The following is a 21975-nucleotide window of genomic DNA, read 5'->3' as shown; positions in this document are numbered from 1 at the left end:
AAAAACCCAAACACATTAATAAACATCTGTCTGTCTGTCCCTCGGTCTGTCTGTTTCTCTGTCCGTCTGTCCATCTGTCAGTCCATATGACAGCAGTGCACCCGGAGGTGATGTTACATAACTGCTGTCTTGCTCTTGACGCATCATGTCATCGAGGACTTATTCCATTTAAGTGTGTGACAGATAACTAGAGCTGCAGTCCACACACACACACACACACACACACACACACACATCATCATCATCATCATCATTAGATTACAGAACGAGGCTGCTCCCCTCCATTTATATTTAATGTCTCATCTGTCTGTTTGCTCTGCCCATCCACGCTCTTCTTGTCTGTCCTCCTCTCATTCCGTCTTACTGCCAGTCACTTTTGATCTGTCTGTCTGCAGTCACAGCACAGCTGAGTGAAGAGAAGGGACGCACCTCCTACTTTATGGTTTCTTTTGAGTTCTAAAGCTGCTCTTCGTGTGACCGGTTCAAGATTTAACGATACTCAAATCAGGAGGTGAATTATTGAAAATTTAATGCTACATTATATCAGTCAATTTTGTAATGTTGTCAGTTAGGTCGGGAAGTGTCAGCATTGAGGACAACGGGACTCGGAATGGACAGTCATATTATGTACTGTGGTCCTTAAATGGAGGGCGAGACAGCGCCTCCTATGTCACTAAATCCTACATACTGGACCTTTATTTTGAAGGAGTTGTTGGATGGCTTTAGATATGAGTGACATCTTACTGAGTCATCTTACTACTCCAGAAATTTAACGCATTTCCTGCACTCAGGAATAGCAAAAATGGAAAAGAAAAGCAAAGTACCTGTCTTTATTTTATTCTCATCAAAACCCAGTAAATAAATGTGTCTGTCTTGATATCTCAGACGCTTCTCGGATGATCCTTGAGAAGCTCAGTTTTGCCACTGACCGACCCACAGGGAGACCGTATCCTTTGTGCTGGAAGACACGTTTCCTGGTCTTCTTTGTCTCTCTTTCTGTGTATCACAATCAAATCCACAAAATGATCTACACTCACAATATTGTTTTCGTTTTGTGCTTCTCTATTGCTCAGTTCTCATCTCTTTCTGCCCCTGAATGTCTGCGTCTGTAATTCGGTTGCCTACAGTAATTTGGTTTCACATAGATCCCCGAGAAGAGGAAAATGTTCTCTCACCCCAAACGATTCCCAGCGGACCTTTCTGCTCTCTCATACGCTTCTTTGTCTCCTCTTCCTCTCTCTCTCTCCTAACATGATTTTATCTTTATTTCACTTCTCATCTCCTCCTCATAAACTCCATTTTCTCTCGTTCTCTCCGGAGAGAACTCACAGGGAAATTTATAATTATATAGATTTAAATTCACACAAACCTCCCTCCTCTGCAACACACGCAGACACTGACACAGATGAACTACAGACAAACTCATAATAATTGCTAGCTGAGCTCATCAAAAACCTTTTTTTCTTTTTTCAGCACAAATCGCTTTGTTCTTCCGTCTCATCTCATTTTGGTCCAGACTGAAATATCTTCACAACTATAACATGGATTGCCATGAAATTTTGTACAGACGTTCATGGTCCCCAGAGAACAAACCCTGTTGATTTTGATCATCCTCTGACTCTTCAGATGGCGCCATCGTGAAGTCAAAATTCTGAATTGTCATATGATATTCCCATCAGCCTTGGCTGTGAGGTTATCATGCGACCACGTTAAACTGCACTGTGAATAAGGCACAAACATTCAGCCCAGAAATTGAGTTGACATCTTACTAAATCGTTTTACCAATTACTTTGTGATGAAAAGCAGAACCACTGCCTGGATTCTGTTTTGCTTTTAAATGAATTAATGAATGAAGTTCCATATTATCTACTGCAGTCACACAGAGATGCTTAGATAAAGACTGGCATCGTGTGTTTGCTTTCCCAGATGTGGACTCCTGGGTGAAAGTTGTCTGTGTGTGACTTTCTCACTTTGTGCCGTTGCTCTGATGTACCAAGTGGTGTTTGATGCTCTGGGAATCAGACTGTTTTTATGTGTGTAAATAAATTGTCTGTGTGCATTGTACTGCGTGCAAACCTTCTTGCCTCAAAGTGCCTCTCAAGAGACTTTGAACTGAATTAAGAGATGAGCTCAAGCTGCTGTAAACAAGTCACAGTGCAAGGCAGGAATTAACTGTAACATAATTTGTGCGTTTTTGTTTTTGACTTCTACTTCTTTTGTAAAACGTCATCGTAAGACGTGGCTGAATGACGTCCTGTAAGGCCACTGGACAAAACCTCCCATCAAATGTCTTTTTGCTCTCCTCACTTCACTGTGATTTAAGACAGAGGAGGAGAATCTAAAAGATACAGACTGCGGATGAAGCAGCCGCCCAGTCACTTGGGTTGAGCGAGGAAGAAATGGATAGAGAAAAGGAGAGGGAAAGATTGTAATAAATGGTGATAGTGTTATATTTCAAAACCCCGAGGGGACTGGACCCAGCTGCAGAGAGAAAGCAGAGAAAGAGGAGAGAAATTCGGTTTGCATCTGAGTGTGTATGTTTGTTGGGTAGTAAAAGTGTCTGAGTGTAAAAATATTAGCCCTGCATGGCCATCGCATGACATAAATCAGTGTAAATGATGGTGGTTAGCAAGGAACCTATAAATCTAAACTAACCTTAGAAAACATCATAAACCTGCTGTGCACTACAGAGTCACACCTTTTTTTTAAAATCAGGGCCAAAAGCAAGAGTCACAATAACACACATTATGAGATGCTACTGTAAATCCACTGAGGCCAACTGCTGGAAAACAAACTGACGAGTGTAGTTGTGAAACATTTACAAATTCAGAGCCAGAATTGAGCAGCAAATTGTGATATTGAATCCTGAGGCGGCTGTGGCTTTGTGGCTTAGCTCGTGCTCGCTAAGGGCTCACTATCTTGCTCAAAAGAACTTCAGCAGAGCTCGTGTCTGCAGGGAAGAAACACACAGTGACCGCTGTGTGTGTGTGTGTGTGAGAGAGAGAGAGAGTATATATGGTATATGTTCATATATAATGAAAGAGCAGCAGAAGTAATTCACTTTGACAGCTTGTCACTAAAGTTCACTGTTGAACGTGCACCCGCCTGCTACACCATATACTGTAGTGTGTTGGAAAAAGCCAGTTCGTAATGGTGATGTTGACACTCTAAGCCCTAAGCTGAGTGTTGACATGAGGATTATTTAGTTCATTTAAGTGTGTATGAGATTCAAGCATTTGTTAGTTTCTGCTTTCGTGGATTCACAGTCAGCCTGCAGAACCACGACCGTGCTTTGACTTCACGGGAGGACTTCATCACAGAACAAGACCATCTTTTGTGTCCACGTTGCACCAACACTCAACAACGTTAAGGATACAATGAGACCTGCAAGATTTTACAACTTCACAAAAATTTATCACAATTATTTCATCCCCGGTCTTAATAACTGCAAGAAGAAGAATTTCCTCAAAATGCTACTCTAAAACTAGCTAACTCTAAAACTGAGAAAGTGTGAGTGCATGTATGTGGTTGGCTGGTGGAGTGCGTTACTGAAGAAGAGGGGGTACAAAGGCCACTGTGTGCATCAAAAATATGAAGTCCGTTGTGTCAGCAAACGGCTCCTGGAGTTCAGCAAATGGAGCACAGTGGGAATATCTAATTGTTAACTGGATTTCTCTTCAGCCTGAAGTCATGAAATGAAGTGAAAATGAAGCAGAGGAAATGCGAGTGGTCATCACGAGAGTTGAGACATATAAATTCAGCGTGAATATAAAAATGTAGCGTTATCACCTTCATATTTAGGATAATGTTTTGTTATTAAAATGTGAATCTGTTTGGAGTCCTGTAATGATAAATCAAGAGAGAGGAACTCACAAGGGAAGACAACGTAATGTGATGTCAAAGATCAACATATAAGCGCCGTGTGTGTGTGTTTGTGTGTGTGTGTTTGTGTGTGTGTGTGCGTGTGTGTGTGTGTGTGTGTGCGTGTGCGTGTGTGTGTGTACATCCATACTGGGGTCACTGGCTTTCATTTATTTTTGGGTGTCACAAACTATAAAGGTTAAGTGCCTGTGATATCGACTGCTGCTGCGTACGCAGCATCACTTTGTACATTAGCTGCATACATTATAGAGAAGCATCAAGCATCCACTCAGATTCAATCTGACAGCTTGTCATTATGAGTTACAACCATCTTCTCTTCAATATGAAATATACCATAGTGCAGGCTGACTGTACATCCACAGACATCCAGGCAGAAAGAGTTCCTCTTGGCAGGATGTTCAATAAGGGACGACAACAAACTCAAAGGCTGAGCCAACAGCGGCTTCAGCATCTCTGTGGTATATTTAGTGTGACTGAAGGAGGATGATTCATGACTGATCCTTAAAAAACACACTTGTGTTTGTGGCTGTACATGTGGCACAGTGACGACGCTACAGTACGTAACCCGCAGGAAAATCTGGAAAAACCTCAAACTGTCTTTAATCCGCTCAACTATCATCCATCTATCCATCTCCCCCCATCCTCAACCATTCGTCCTCCTTCTGCCACTTTTACATCCTTCCCTTCAACCTTTCATCTTTCTCTCTTTACATTCTTTCAGCCTGCGCTTCAGTCGTCCAGGAACATTCAGAGCAACCCAACAAACCACTGCAGTCTTTGCTCTTTTGATAGCTGACAGCTGGACTGCTACCCTCCCACGCGCACACACACACACACACACACACACACACACACATCCCTCCTGAGACGTCAGCGTCTTCTCCAAGGTCAGGACACTCTTCAGGCTCTGTTTGTACAGTCAACTATTTGCATATTAGAAACCAAAATGATATAAAACCTCCAGATGATATGTGAGTAAAATATGCTTTAAAGAGAATAGTGAATAAAAAATAATCAAGGCAGAACTACATAAATATATACATAAAAAAATAAAAATAAAGAAATAGCAGATGTTGTTCACTTCACGGTTGCATTTTCACCAGCTTTGGCTTATTTTCACATTTCAGGCTCTTCACTCATTCATTTAGCACCAAACTGTATGATAACAAAGTGTGGATCCTGACTTCATAGAAGTCACAAACCATCCTGGCATAGAAACAATAAAGAAGTCTGAGTGCATTCAAGAAACATGTTCTGTATGCAAAACGCTGCAGAAATAAAAATGTATGCATGAAAACATAATTAATTTCTATGCTCAATTAAATTCTTACTTTCCAGAGAAATGACACAGTGTTATGATCCAAATGCAGTGAAAGAAAATAAAGAAAATCTTCACTAAAACCCACAATGAAGCAACAAATCTACACCACTACAACATCTGTTTTCCTTCACTGGTGCATTTTAAACAGGCGCGTGTGGGCTGCAGAGCTGAAGAGGATCTGATTCAATGACCTTCAGTAACCTTTTTGTTGTTACTCTCATTCACTAACCAGGCGTTTGCTACGCGTGTCTTTCTCCTCCCTCTGTGAACCAGAGGAAGAGTTGTTGTTGCCACGGTAGCGTAACTTCCTCCCTCTAACCAAATCTGTCAGTATTTTCCTCAGGAGCTGACAAAACACTGTGGCAAACGTTAATCTTTTAAAAAGTAAAAAGGTAGAAATGTAGTTCAGTACAGTACATAGTATAGTACTACTATGAGGTGATTTTGCCATTCGAAATCCATTTGGCTCTGCATGTTAACATGCTTAAAGTGAGTCAGATTCAGTACTAACATACCAATTAGCTAATGGACAAATTTATCACATTTGACACTGAAGGCTAATTAGTCTTTTTGCACGTAACAGTCAGTATCAATGCAGTTAGACCAGGATGCTCATTAGGACGCATTAACATCAGTGCAGGTCTCTGACCACACAGCTGGAGTTTCAGCCAGTAAGCTTAAAATGGTATTGAAAACATCTCCGCCACAGCATGCAGTCATCTCTCAAACTTTTAACATGAAGTCAAAAAGTAAAACATGTTTTTTTTCATTCCTCATAAGGGAAGGGAAAAAGATGTTTTTGAAAAAAATAATTTTTGAAAGACAGACCTTTCACATTCAGCCCTACGGGGACTGGGCCACTGCTGGGACCGAGCTGTTCTCTCCTGAGTCATGGCCACTGCTCCTCCCTGTTTACCTGCTTTCTGAAAACCCATCAGACCACACCTGACCTGAGCTGAATTAACATCAGACATCACAGGCACTAATTAACCTCTCAGCTGGAGGAGCTTATTTTTCCATTACAATATGATACTTGTTTATTTTATAATACAACTGACAGGACAGATTTATTTTCAATTACCTCTCGGCTTTGGCTTAACTTTTATAAAGTATTCTTGTCTGGCTTATTTTTACTAAAGCAACATTGGAGGCTCCTCTGATTAAGAGCACCTGCTACATGTTTAAGATGCCAGTAATGATCAAATGACAGCTCAACAAGAACAAACAGTTCATTCTTTAGACCCATGTGAACACCCTCCGTCTTTTCTCATTTTCTATTTTTCAGAGTGTGTGTGTTCAGCAACAGAAGCAGCAGGATGACCTCCAGCCTCTGAGCCCCTCGGGATGCCAGAGATACTCCGATGCTTGCAGAAACAATGTTGTTCCTCTTTTCCGGACATGCGAGCGGTCTTATCGCTAAAAATATCCCCTTCAGAAAGACTCAAGTAAAACACGACTGTTTCTACTGAACACGCAAGTGTGCAGTAAGTGCGGAGAGAGAAATGAAGCAAAGAGAGTCATTGGACAGAGGCTAAAAATGAACTAAATACTATTTCACCGGCTTGTACTAACAACACTAAGATTTTAATTAATCTAATGTGATGATGTCCAGCCCGACAAGCCTAATGTGTTTCCAGAGCGTCCGGTTTTACAGTAAAAGATGCACCGTATCTTTATTTGCAGAGGATGTGGTCGTGGCTGGACTCAAAGTGACAGATGTTATCTCCTCTCTTGTGCAGTGTGCTGGAAAAGCCTCAACCTTTCTACAGCCTGGTCAAAGGACAACAGGGTTCTTGAAGACAACACACCTCTGTCTCTCTCAAACACACATCCTCCTGTCTGGCTGTCTTTCACTGCTGTCTTGCTGTTCCCCTTCCTTTTCGCACTCTGATCCTTCCTGTTGTTGTATCGAACAGATGCCAGGGGGTCTTTGGTTGTTGAAGGAGGCAGAACATTGGCCATTAAACCATCATGGCACATTACTGCTGGTGGAGGAAAAGGAGGGGGGGAAAAAGGAAGCAACAGTAAAATCCCTGACAAGAATGGGACTCTTATGTTATGTTATGTCCTCTTATGTTTTAAAGATTAACTTAACACCGGACTGAAAACGATTCGTGTCAAATACGGCAGCCTCGTCGGCGATTCATTCAAAGTGTGACATTGTAAGGTAGCCATCCACTATTTGACAAGCTTTTCAAGCTTTTTTCACTGCACCTGTACAGCCCCTCCAAACTTTGTGTCAAAATTGTGTCAGTCTCCCCTGCAGCAACCCACATAACCACCAAACCTGAGAGTCAAAGTGAAACACGACATGCTGGTGAAAATCGCACGACGATTGCACGAATTGATTTATGAAAACCTCTCTGGCTGCATGTGAGCAAAGAGGAATCAGATGAGAGTTTAAATCAACGGGTCACCATTCCTCGTGTTCATTGATTAAAGCAGTAAAATAGCCACCGATGCAGCCTGTAAAACAGCAGCACACACTCCTCTCCTGCATATCTCAGTGTATCTCAGTTGGCTCTCTCTCCTTAAATGTCCTGTCATATCTGAATAAGCTGCAATGGACATTTACATAACAGACCTCCATGTCTGAATGATGAAAAGCCATTAGTTTAACAGACAGATTATGTCAGTGATGTCAGGTATTGCATGTCTAAAAAGGGCTCTGTAGGCTGCTCTGTAATTCCCGCCTTTAACATCAATGTAAGCCAATGGTTGATTTTTGGCTGTAATTTAAAGGCATTGCATGAAAACAGTACAAATTAAAGTGCATGATTATTTCTAGGGAGTTGCTTCCCCCTGTGCATATAACAATAATATTAGAAATCATAAAGAAACAAAGATATGCCTTTGGCAAGGTAAATATAGGACATATTCAGAAGACCTTGTACTTCTGTGAATGCAGATGTGTTTGCTGTTTGTTCCTGCAGGGCCTGTGGAAGCTTTACACACAAATGGTTCGCTCAGCCTCAGGCCTGACGCTGTTTCAAGGTTGACGGCTCATCAAGATGAGTGACAGGTGCAGTGGTATGAGCCGATGGAGGGGGCGAGGCGAGCCACACACTTTGCTGACTCCCGGCCAAAAGTGGCATGTGGATTCAAATCATAGGTGATATTTGATGATGACAGAAAAGCATCACCCCTCTGACAACTGCAAATAGAGCTCGCTGACATTTTTCCTCGATCATACAAGTTCATACAAGTTTTCTACTGCTGCCCCCTCCAGCCGGGTCCCCCTCTTAGTTAGAAGGTGACACGTAGTTAACTTATTTGCATCATGGATGCGACCCAAATGAGGAAGAAAAACAACATAAAGAGATACAAAGCTACAACAAAGAGACACACTATCACAAAGACAAACAAAATGACCACAAACAGACACAAAATGATGATATATTATTTCATATTAGAATACTGAGGGTTGTTTAGACAGAATAAACTGTGTAACTGTGTTATCAATAATGTACGGCTTCCGTGACTGTAAGTGTGCATCTTAAAAACTATTTAGATTACCAATGTGCACTCCCATCCAGGAGTTCCTAAATGCACCTCTGATTTTCACTGCACACTTTGTGGTTGTGAATGAATGCATCTGTGCGATGCATTGATTTCTTCCATTCAGTAAAACAGACAAATTACTCCGATGGCAAAACCTCAAAGGTTAACCGATAGCTTCAACACACTGCAGTGCAAAATACAACCACGCACCCACTCACATGCATATCAGTATCAAATTAGGATGTGTATTTAAATGAGGTGGTATGTGGGTCACAAAACATCACTGTGTGCATGAATATGGGTCAGAGTACATCATACATCCCCTTAATCTCTCTCTCTCTCTCTCTCTCTCTCTCTCTCTCTCCCTCCCATGTGGTATAGATGGCAGAGAGACAGATTATCACACCCTGCTGGCCCACATTCCTCCCTTCCCCTCATTTAATCATCCACCCCTTTTCTTCACTCGTTCAGCTCCTTCCATTGCTTGTTGTTGTTATTGTTGTGGTCGCTATTATTATTTATTATTAGTCCCTAAAATTGCGGCTAATCAGACCTAATTCTGATGACTTAACCGCTCGTGAATTATGATGCAGAGGAAGTTGTTTAAGTGACAGGTGCAGTGATGTAACATTTTATAACATGAGGTTATTTTACGCTGCATGTGTTTTGTCAGCGAGTACACGACGAGGATCGACGGATACATACTGCAGACAACAAGAGAGTTTGAAGTTCTGCTAGCTTGTGTGTTTGTTTTGTGTCTGGATCCAGCTGAGACAGGCAGATGTTCACACCTGGTCATATCTGAGTGTCCAGTTGTGATTGCTTTTTATCTGTCAGGATCTAAACAGTAGGAAAGAGAAGTCAAGCCAGTTTTATTTATACAGCCCAATATCACAGCTTAGACTCTCAGTATGCACAAGGACAAACCCTTTAATAATGAAAAATAGGTCAAGTTGCTCACCTTAATTAGATGTCAAAAGTCTACGCAGCTTACATCAGTCAGTGTTGTTGTGCTATATGCTTACTGCCAAGTTAAGTATAACGTCCGTCAGTCCAGGCAGCGACACCTTCTCACCATGGGCCTGCCTGAGCAATGGGATCCCTTAAGCAATCGTGACAGAAACATCTGCTGTTTCACCAGATGTTAAATGACATGATCTAAATCAGTCATAAAACCCTTTGTATTCAATCGCCCAAAGTCTTTACTGGAATTTTAATTGAATCTACAGGAACAAGGAACAGAAGTGCTTTAATGAATTGGGGGCTTGATAGTTTACTGGAAGTCCTGTTGGTCTGATTATGCCAAAGTGAAACTTAGCCTAAAAAACTGTCTATTTCGTACTTTCAAAATGCACTCATAGATCACTCAAAACCCAGTGCGACTCTGGTATCTCTGTGGCACAAACCAAACTGAAAATAAATCCTGGCAATGCCTGAAGTATATCCTTCTATGATTGGTCAGTGATCTCTGCAGATCCATCTTTGATTGATCAATAAACACTGCAGATTGAGGTATGATTGGAAAATGCCCATAAAACGTCAATGAGCCTCTTAGATTCAGGTCCAAGTGGTCAGGGAGCACTTTAATCCGGACGTGATTGGTCAATCAAGACCTCGGCAATGCAGAAAATATCCATCTACTATCCCACAGCTACTTTATATACTCACATACCATACACACACACACACACACACACACACACACACACAGAGTACAGTAGGCTGTGAGCACTCAAACATGTACACACTTGACCATTTCCACCAAGGCCATCTGGTGAAATATGCTGTGATTACAGTTTTCGCTGGAGAGTGTGAAGCTCTGACGTTTTCGGGGACAATGTGACTAATTTTCTCTTCCTGCCATCTCACCTTGCAACAAGTCACAACACAACACCTGTCCTCCCCAGCTCCTCTCCTCTTTCTCACCTCACAGAGACCTGCTGCACAGATGGATCAGGACATTTCATTATTGGTCTAACAGAGGAAGCACATTATAAGGGTTTTAAATAAAAAACAATATTATACTGCTTTTTCTCATCATTTCACAGGTAGAAACTCCTGTCTGTCTTTTCTGTTGTGGACATCCTTTTCCTTTTCCTGACTCATTTGAGGCTCACCTTGTTGCTCCTTGTTTTCTTGCCCAAAACTGACAAGATAGCAAAAAGCAGTAAGCCCGAACTCCAGATTCGAGAGTGTACATTCAGAAATCCTTAGCATTATAAGACATTACGTCTGTTTTTATCAATTTCTGCTTTTCCTCTCTTCATGAAAAGGCAGAGCTGGTCCTAAATGAATATTTGGAATCAACATCTCATTTATATGTACTACATATTCTTCGTTAAACTATATGCCTTCAAGTATATGTACTACATATTCTGTGTAACTCTTCTGTACGATCAGTTGATTAATACAGAAACTATATAAGAACATCAATGGATGTATTAGCAAGAGGGTCACAGTCCAACATACAATGTTTTTGTTTTGATGAAACACCATGTCCCAGTTGCTCTCTTTATGGAAATATACAGTTAGATGCAGATTGATCCTTGGTATAAAAACAATATCAATCACCTCATGTACTACTCATGTAATGCCAACTTGGTCCTGGCTGTGTGGTTTTCTCTAAAAAATAAAAAAAGACAAGCAAAAAGACGGAGCAGCAAACAACCTTTTGACAATCTTTGACGCCTTTCCTGTGACACAATAATCTCTCAAACAACATTATCAGCTTCCTGGCCTGAAGACAGACACAGAGACATGAGGCGTCCACTGAGAGTCCAAACCAACATGACAGTTTGACAGACACCATGACATGGTGAAAATTCAATGAAAATGTATTGCTCTGATTTCTCTTTTTCACAACATCATGTGTTAGTGTATATGTATATATATATATATATATATATATATATATATATATATATATATATATATGGAGAGAGAGAGAGAGAGAGAGAGAGAGAGAGAGATCTGCAGGATTTTTGAAAATCTGTCCTCTGTTTCTCCCAAATGATCTGCCTGGAAGTGTCTCTATCTGTCTCTAAAGGAGGAGGAGGATTACACCCAATCCAGTAAGTGCAGGTGGCTCGTGACAACTGGAGCCGTCTGATGAATAAAAGCCAAAATAATCATAACTTCATATCACAGAAGCCCATTTCAGACAGATCTCTTCCTTTCGAATGATAGGACTGTGACCTCTTTCTGTCCCTGACCGTCCTCGCCTCACGCTCCGTCTGAGGCTCCCTTTCGTTGCCTTTATGTGTGATTCCCTGTGTGGCTCTTGCCTTTTTTCCCCATCCCTCTGGCTTTCTTTCTTTCTTCCTTCCTTTCTGTCTGCCTTTCTTTCATTCACCCTTCTTTCTTTCTCAGCTCAGCTGCGTAGGTGATAATGAGGGGTGTGAAAACGGTGGAGGAGAAGGAGAGGAGATGATGAAATAGAGGTGTACAGGGGAGGAAGACGCGATGTTTAATCATGTTAGAACAGCTGCAGCACACACCCCTCTGTGTAGCCTTCTCCCCTCTGGACACACACACACACACACACACACACACACACTCACTCACTCTGTGTAACACAGTGTAGATCAAATTATTGAAAATGCAATACTGTAAACACACAATCTGTCATCCATCCAGCCTCACAACTAATTAGCAGTTGTAAGGAAATCAGTTTATTATTTCTTGTACTATCATTCATTTATTTTGTAGAAATTCATCCATTTGCACTTTTATTGTAGGTGGCACCTCATGTCTCAGAATCAACAGGTTCCCACCAGAATGTAGCAGATTAATACAAACTATACATGAAACAACCTTTTTCGGATGTTAAATAAATAACCATTGGTTGAATTCCCTTTTTCAAGCAACTTTCATTCACCCACAACTTGATTTGAGTTTAGCTGAAGTTAGCACTGCCTGGAAGGAATGAAATGTTTATCGGTCTGAATAGATGAACCACTGGATGGTTTCCTTTAGAGAATCGTCTCGGTGTGTTTAAGTATTACATGTGGTTTTGTAGTAAATAAGTCTAAGTGGTAGACGTTCGATACTCTACATGTCCATCCATCTATCCATCCATCCATCCATCCACACTGAACAACTGAGCCAATACATCCATTTCCAAATGACACAGCTAATGAACTGAAGAGGAGGGTGCGGCGAGTGTAGTGAAGTCAAAGGGAGCCAGCATCAGTCAATATTGGCACCGAAGACATTAGCAAAGACATTTACCCTTCACTTCTCCTTCCTCTCGCTCCTCCCTCCCACTCTCCCCCCTTTTCTTATTCTCTCAAACGTTCCAAGTCACCTCTCTCAATTTCTCTCTGCCCTCTTCCCCTTTGCCATACTTCCCCTCCAGAGTGACTGTGTTTTCCCTCGACACCCATTTCACTTCCTACAGCATACCTTTCTCCTGTTCACTGCTTTCCTTGCTTCCATCTATATCCCCTTTTTATTTCGTCCATGCTTCACCACCTCTCTCCCCTGCTGCTTCAGGCATTTTATTCTAGATAGATAGATAGATAGATAGATAGGCACTTGTTTTCCTCTCAACACAGGCACGCACACAAACTCCACCACCTGTGGTGTGTATTAATTGTCTATGGGCCCTGATGGGCGGTTAGTGAGGTGGAACAACTTTGGTATTTGCTGACCTGCTGGGCCGTGAAATCTCCCTGCATATGCACGCGCCTCATATCCATTTAAATAGATTTAAATAAACGACCTTACACTGCGAGCGCGTACGGACAGACGGACCGACGGCTGGATGGATGGACGGACAAAGAGAGAAAGGTGGATGAGATAGAAGGTAAAATGCCATTAAATGAAGTTTTTCCTCCCATTTCCATAAAGCATGGGAATTTGATGATTGATGGCTCAGCGGCGGGAAGGCGAGACGTTGTGCCGCAGCGCTGATAGATGGATGGAAGATGTGTGCAGCGAGGGGGAACAGAAGGAGATTCCATTTCAGATCTGCCCTCATCTGATGCATGCACATGCCAGTGCTCTAATATGTAGATTGTGTTTAGCCTTTATCTTTTGAACTGATAAGAGAGGGTGGGGCGTGAGCACACACACATCGACACCCACAAACCCCATGCACACAAATGCTCATTTGGTTAAACAACCTTCAGCTTTGTATGATCATCTCTATAGATCAAAGTCATGACTGAGTTTCGATGTATTGGACGAGTGCATCACACGATAAGAGTTGTGCTGTTTTGCCTAATTGCCTACTTAACTTTAACAAAACAGAAAAAAAAACATTCATTTTACTTGAAGTCAGATGCTTCCTCTAACCAACCAAGCGACTTCCATGTTCTCCCGGTTATGGAAACAGATCTGGATGTTTATGTTGGCAGTTGGGGCTGCACGCCCTTCGCCGACGCACAGCAACAGGAACCCTCAGGCACAAACAGCTGCCATGTGGAACACGACTGCCTCCTTCACACACTGCTCAAGCACCCAAGGGTGGGTCACGATAAAGTTTTTTGAACCCTAGTCTATCTGGGAAAAGCTCACTGATCGATCACATTCCTCTGCTGGTGATCACTAGCACAATCAATGGAGAAGTCTGGGTTTGGGTGGCATGCGTCCCAACAGCAGATTTCGAGGTTGAAGCGTCAGAGGAGTTCGGGATCATGGAGCTCAAACAGAGCTGAGAGGTCCGCAAAACATGAAAGTTTCATCTTCCCGGCTAACTACAGGACATCATGGTGAAAAACACATTTAATGGATAAAATCTTCAATCCTGAAGTCCCAAGTCCTAAACTTCATCTTGAGTTTTGAGGCCTGCTGCTGAGTCATCAAGATTTTCATCAATTTTAATGCGAAAGTGAAAGTCAAAGTTCAATCAGCAAAACGATCTTCATGCTTACTTCATGCTTGTTTATTTCTTCAGACACAATCGGATCAGCTCAGCCAGAGGGTGTTCACACTTTTCAGTTCAGCTAATCTGATTTTGCCACCACTACTGTAAGCCCGGCGTCTCATCGCCGTCATCGCTTTAAAACTTCCTTTGTCTGCTGCTGTCACATGTCATCAGAGCCAGCTGTTCCTGCGTCCAGCTGGTCATTTCATCCGAAATCCTGCTCCACGTCAGACCCGCCCTGCTCTTAAATTCCTCATCTTTCACCACCTGCAGTGTCGGGACTCCACTTATTCTATTTCTGAATGACTTATGGTGTGACAACCCTTTTAAAATGATGAATGATAAGTTTTATGACATTGTTTCAGTTAGCCCCTCCTGAAACAACACCACGGCCTCCGTCACCCACAATAACTTTAATGTAAGAAATCGCCCAGTCAGCACAGAAACATCGGCATGCGTTATCAAAATAGCATGAATTACGAACGTTTTCCTAAAGTTATATATCTTTTGTTTCTGTTGTTTAGAGGTATTTTGGAAATACTGAAATCCCATAACCTGCTGGCATCCCATAGTGTGAGATACCTAAAGGTTAAACTTAGATTTAAAAAACAAACAAAAAAAAAGCTTAAGTTACTGATGTGTCTCGAGTGTGAACATTTTCCGCTTCTTGTCCGCAGTGAATCTTTCAGTTGGAACCAGTCTTTCTGAAGGATCACACAGGACTGTGGAAAATGTCAGCCTATACAATAAGCCACATGGAGAAATACCTCGACATATCTTCAGAGCTGCCCACCCCAAAGCTTTTTATCTGTCTCCTCGCTCTGTTCTTTTATTCATCGTTCTGTTTCTTTTCCTAGGAGGGAAGCACTGTCGGTGGAGGTCTAAACGGCCTGGAGCGGACGGAGGGATTTCAGGTGTCAAGGGAAAGAGAGAACGAGCCAGAGACAGAGCTGTGAATAATAGATCAGAGAGGGGAAGGGAAAGTGGGAGAGAGACGAGGGGAGAGAATGAGGGAGACATAAAAAGGTGGGCGACGGGGGTGAAAGAGAAACAGATATAAAGAGGGTGTCAAAAGGACAGCGAGTCAGACGGGGAGGACGGCTGAGAGACAGTGGCAGGCTAGCACACGTCTGTAACAGTCACCCATGTGTCCGTCCGTCCGTCCGTCCGTCCCTCCTTCCGTCTCCTGCCTGCACAGTGTGGTCAGGAGTTGTTGCATAAGATAGCGACTCATCTTTTATTGAGGAGGGATGCTTCCATAAATATGTCTACCTTGTTCTCTGGAGTTTAAAAGCTCAACCTGTAATCCAGCTAAAAATAAACAAAGGATATCCACAACAACTCACAAATCAAAACACGCTGGAAAAGCACAACTTCTGCTCTTCCACAAATTATGTCAGAAGAACGCAAAGCATATTTTAAGATTTCCTTTACTGACACAAATCTAAAGAAACCGGAGGTTGAATGATCTGTGATTTTAAAAGTCAATGACAACATTTTTGTTGTTATGCTAGCAGATACCCATCAATGCTAATTTAATTTCTATAAAAGAAACAACTTGAATGAAATGTATGTTTCCCCCTCAGAATCTGTCAGACCCAAAGACAGTGATGATAAATCAACTGATAAATCAATAAAACTTTCATACAGTTTATATACTTCTCAGAGTAACATGTAGCGCTGCCTGGCATTTAATATATAATATCCTGCATAGTACGGTAATGTGTGTCCAGTGTTAAAAACATTTCATTTCTGTTTTAATTTTAAATATTTCTTTTACTCAGACTCCTTTGGATATAAAGTACTTTGAGGTGTGTGTGTGTGTGTGTGTGTTTGTATATATCCCATAAACACGCGTATACATTTGACGGACACACACCTGTTTATAACCCTGTATGCTCTCACCATTTATTTTTTCTTTGTTCTGTTTAAGGATCAGATTTCATTTGATGTTAGACTCGTATTTGATATTAAAGTTTTTCTGTTTTTCTGTCTTGTAAATTTCCACATTAATCCCACATGAGGCTTTTCTCTCATCACCTTAAGCCAACATTAATACGAATCAGGTTTCCTCCGCTCTTGGTGGCTCTAGAACAAATAACAATAGCTACCAGGAGACTAATTAAAGCACAAACAAAACAAAAAGCACAGGAACAAAAGAAGGAGTCTTGTTTCTTACCTGAGCAGATCAATTTCATCAGCATGAACCCCAGCTCACAGTGTTTCCTATTGGCACATCTCAACGGGCAGGAAGCCAACTTCAGCTGGTCTCCACCACACAGCGCTGCTATAAATGTAACTACAAAGACAGGGAGGGAGGGAGAGAGGCAGATCGGTGTGTGGAGCAGGCCTAAAGAGAGCAGGGAAGGAAAACGAACAGCAGGCAGGTAGATGAAGAATGAGAGAAATAAATGAAGCGAATGAGAGAAGCTGTGAGGAGAGAGAAAGAAAGAGAAAGAGGGACGAGCGGAGACTGATGTGCGAGTCACAACCTCCAAGCCCGGCTGTTTATAAAGCCCAAGGCAATGTGTGTGTGAGTGTGTGTGTGTGTGTGCAAGATGCATTCAAGTGGCCACCCACGCCACTGTGTGTGTGTGTGTGTGTGTGTGTGTGTGTGTGTGTGTGTGGTTTGTACATGTGTGTCCAGTGCTCTTTTCGGAACATGACCACAGGGTTTAGATGTTCCAATCAATACCTGAACCAGCCTCACACACACACACACTTAAATACATGTATGTAGCTATCACTGATTTACTACATTGTTGTAATACTAGTGAAATTATTACACTAATAATAACAGTAATGACAATAATGATTATAGCAAAAAATAATAATAAATATTTTCATTGTCAAAAGTGAAAAAGTTCACCTGCACGTCTAAATGTAACCTCAATAACATGCGAACAGTAAAGACAACTCCCACGTTCCCACGCTTCTTCACTACGTGTGTCTGTCCTCCGAGTGACAGAAACCACACACCTGTGCATTTGATATTGCACCTGTATTGTCTCACCTGCGGGCACCTGTTAACGATGCTCACAATTAAAAACTGACTTGTTTTATTTATTTGGCTGTGCTTTTACCACATTAGGATTACATCCCATTGTTTCTTGGATTCCAGAAGCTTAAGCAGACCGTCTCCCTCTTCGGATCTTATATTTCTAACTTTTACTACTTCCTGGTCACCTTTTTCTTGTGATCAGCTATTGTTCACGCGCAGCCTGTTGCACCACCATCCATCCAATGAGAGGAGGGCATGAGATGTCACACCACATTTCTTCTAATTCTGATACATCATGAGTGCTGCGTACAATTGAATCCATCACCTCGTGTCCTGTGACAGACAGTGTAGAGGAGCATAACAGTGTGTGTGTGTGTGTGTGTCTGCGTGTGTGTGTGAGGGTGAGTGAGTGAGAGAGACTCGTGCGAACCTACGACGCATTCTGCTTTGTTGTTACATAACCGTCCCTGCTCACACAGACAGATAATACAGACAACACACTCTGGCAGCTAGAGGCTGAACTATCTCTCTTCTCTCCCTCACACACACACACACACACACACCACAGTCGTGTGTGTGAGAGACAGTGAGAAGGAGGAAGCAGAATTTGCAGGATTTGTGTCGACTCAAACTCTGAGGCACAGTGAATGAAGAATTGAAGCTACGAGCTAAGAGTGAGTGAGAGAGGAAAACACAACATGACTTAACCTCCTCTACATTATGGAAAATGTGATCTAACACACAACATGAAGTAAAATAACTTTTGTCTTGAGTAACATGCAACAGTAACATGCTACACATTATCTCACATGGCTGGCTGTAGACGCTGCATTTGCTTGTGTTGGTTTACTGAAAAGTGCTCTGACAAATCAATGTGATGTTTTGAGGTTGGTAACTGAGCTCACTGTCTCCATATTTGAGAAGTGCTGCTGCAGCTCCTCGTTGCAGGAAGACCTCAGAAGCTTTTCAGGACTGATTTCAGGAATTTCAGCTGCTGCACTAAATCGTCATTATAAGCTGATTACGGTCATCGCAAACTGAGCCTCATTTTAAACGGAAGGCTGAAGTTTTCTGTGGTTTACCAAGGAGAGCCTCTCTAACCAGTTTCACTCTCTAATCACTGTTACTATTATATTATCCAAGCAAGTTAATTCAGATAAAAATCTTACTTACAAACAGTCCATGAAGAGACAGGCAAGACAAGACAAAAGAGAGTTTGCAAATTGGAATAAATAAAACAAACTGCTCAACAAAGCATGCAGTTAAAATTAGTATTGTGGGAAAACAAATGCACATGATTCTGTTGCAATATTAAGAGACAAAATGGAGATGATGTCATTCCTCTGCAGACTTGCTTTGGTCAGAGCAGCCAACAGGAGGCGACTGCCAATTTCTCAAAAATCGTGTATGAATGTCCTAAGAGAGACTTTGGTTGGAAATAAACAGCTTCTAAAAATCCTAACTGGACAGGAAGAAAAGGATAAAAGCTCCACATAGTTGGGATTTTACATGCTGCAACTTTGCATGCAGGAACACAAAGCATTTCTGGAGGAGAGACCACAGCACACAGCTGCTAAAAGGCAAAGCAGAGCACGTGATGACCAGGGTGAATGTTCTCCCTGCACTTTGCATCTTTCTTTTTGTACTGATAGTCAGCGAGGGTTTTCTTTTATCCAAGCAGGTGATTATCCAAAACCTCAATCAATTTTTAGCTGCCTAAATTGAACCAAAGCTTAAGGTCACATTTGCGAATTGATTTTAGTGCTTTTGGCCATCTCGGAATTCTTTCAAGCGACCTATTATGCCTTTGTAATGAAATGGGCAAAAGTACTGAAAGAAAGCAAGTGTTGTAAGTAATCTGTCAAGTTGCCACAAGCGGTAAGTGCGGTAACACAAGACAAAAACACAAAGACAAAAGCAGGTGATGATGTGGAGAGAAAAGAATGAGAGAGTAAGGGACAGGACCAGTCAGAGAAAGAGAAACTGAGGGAGCTGGATATCGCCTGTAGCCACAACAGCACTCCATCATTTCTTCATCTCTCTTTCTGGTGTTCCCTCTCTCTCTCTCTCTCTCTCTCTCTCTCTCTCTCTCTCTGCGTCCTTCTCTCCCTCCTCTCATCCATCTCCTCCCAGCTCTTTCTGACAGTCTATTTGGCCCACACAGCCCTGTCATCCATTCAACCTGTCAGTCCTGGCAATGGCACCAAGATCACACTGACTATAGTGTTTGTAGGCGGTCAGGCAGGAGCCGCAGCAGTCAGAGCCGCCGCTGAAAGCCCGCGGGTTCAGTTCCCATGACAGCCGGGTCACAGACTCGACCCCACAGCGAGAGGGTCAGGGGTCCAGTCCTCATGGAGCAGGGAGTTCATCGTTTGTTACAAGGTCCTCATGCAATCCACCTTCGCTTTGCTGTGTTTAAAGTACTTGTTTTTAAAGAGATTTCTAAATTATTACCCAGCCTGCATCTTTTCTTTATAGTTTTGGTTGTCATCATTATCATAGACTAAAAAAATACATCTAAAAACTACATCTCAGTTGTAGCTGATGGAATTTGTCAGAATTCAAAGAGTCACACGTGTTGCATAAATGAGTAAGTGGCATTGACCTTCATGGCTGATTGGAGAGGGAAAGTCACTCAGATAGCTCTGATATCCTCTGGGGAAGCCTGTGTTAAGTCTGTACACAGCCCTGACACTGTGAGGCTCTTTAGATCAAACTGTCAACCTCTGGCACTGATGAAGTCACACATTTAAAACTGGAAACAGCTTGTAAACACAGTGACACAAACGACCACACTTTGGCCGTATCAGGGGACGCTCTTCCATATTTCTTCTTTTCCCGGCTGTGATGCATTTTACTGTTTTTATCTTGACCCATACGGTTTCATCACATCACCTGCACCTGTTTGGATTCCCTCTCTTTCAGGGATCTAAATAACTTTTATATAACCCCAACACTTCAGCTGATCATGTGCACGCCGTTGTGAGTGATAAAGTAACCTATGAAAACATTTGGCTGCGGTTCCTCTCTGCTCTGTTACTGAAGGGTTGTGAGGCTTCTGTACTTCACCGCTGAAACAAGAGAGTTAGAGTGTGTGGGAGGAAAGCCTGGGAGGAGAGCTGAGCGAGAGAGAGGAGATGAGTCCAAAAACCTCTGCAACAGTCCTATAGGGACCTACAGTGTGTTTGTAGTACTTCATTGTAACATTTGTTTTATGTTACTTTTAATTTCCTGTTTTGTTACCACTTTTTTTTTTTTTTAAATTTCCTGTAGAGGAATAATTCAGTAATGTAAGCACAGGGAGTTCTGGTTCATGCTAACACACTGTAGTAGTTTTGTTTCCCTTTTGTGTTGAGATGAGTGCCAAACACATTTTGTGTGTGTGCTATATGATATTACACTGATGCACTGAGGTGTAAGCAGCTTGTTTGCACGCTGTAGCAGATTGGCGTGGAGGTCGTTTTTATTTACAGTTTGGTTAAAACTGTAAGAATCTGTGAATTAAATCTGTAAGAATAAACTACTGCATTCAGTAAACAATACACTGTTTGCCTCTGAAATGTGATGTAGACAAAGTTGCATAAAATGGAAATACTCAAGTACTTATACCTCAAAACTACACTCAGATACATAAATAAACGTAATGTATGTCATAGCTTGACCCACGTTTTACAGTGTTTTATTCTGTTGTTGGTGCTTCTGTTGGAATATTACATAATATCACTATGATACAATAGAAGATAAATACTATGATGGTAATCTCAGTATGAACTCCCTATAGCCATACTGTACTAGATGGAGTATTTGTACAGAGCAGAGAGAGTTTAGATTGGGATGCAGAGAGAAAAACAGAGAGAGAGACAGAAAGAGAAAAAGGAGGATTAGCTGCTTACCTGCAAAAATGTAGAAACGTGTCCACACGCAGGCAGGAGTCCCTTCATCAGCTCCTTAATGTCGCTTCACATCACCGACAACAGCAGCAACAACATCCCAGAGAGCTCAGCCAGTCCGAAGGTCCTCTCTCTCCCCCCTCTCTCCCTCTCCCTCTCCCTCTCCCTCTCCCTCCCTCGCTCTCTCTCTCTCTCTCTCTCTCCCGGGACTTGGCCCACCTCCTCAGAATAGCGCTTCGTTAAACTCTCGGTGATACCCGAGACTTACCCGCACGATGATCAGCACTGAGCAGAGAGGCGCTGCAATCATCCGAGCATCCTCCTCCTCCTCCTGCTGCTCCGAGGGGTCCCGTCCTCACAACCGAGACATCATCATTATCATCATCATCATCATCATCATCATCACAGTCACCACCCTCAAACACGCAGAGCTTTATATTTTCTTTTCTCTACCAACATCCGCCTGTCGACAGCCTTATCCCCATCATCAGCTCTCATCGGCTCTTTTCTC

At 42.2% G+C, this 21975-nt stretch overlaps 1 protein-coding gene across 1 annotated transcript in view; it reads right to left on the bottom strand.

The window, feature by feature from the left end:
• bean1 (brain expressed, associated with NEDD4, 1) overlaps nt 1-21600 on the bottom strand; it is a 31408-nt gene extending 9808 nt beyond the window's left edge. Inside the window, exons 1-2 of the mRNA XM_046402620.1 lie at nt 21468-21600; nt 16753-16872 (exon numbers count right to left, since the gene is read on the bottom strand). Coding sequence (XP_046258576.1) covers nt 16753-16777 — 25 coding nt within the window. The 5' untranslated portion in view covers nt 16778-16872; nt 21468-21600. The remainder of the gene's footprint in view (nt 1-16752; nt 16873-21467) is intronic.
• Between the last annotated feature and the right edge of the window lie 375 nt (nt 21601-21975).

Source organism: Scatophagus argus, chromosome 10 (assembly GCF_020382885.2).
Source record: "Scatophagus argus isolate fScaArg1 chromosome 10, fScaArg1.pri, whole genome shotgun sequence".
Taxonomy (NCBI): Eukaryota; Metazoa; Chordata; class Actinopteri; family Scatophagidae; genus Scatophagus; species Scatophagus argus.
Note: the sequence above shows the minus strand (reverse complement) of the source record. Positions and strands in the feature narration are given on the sequence as shown.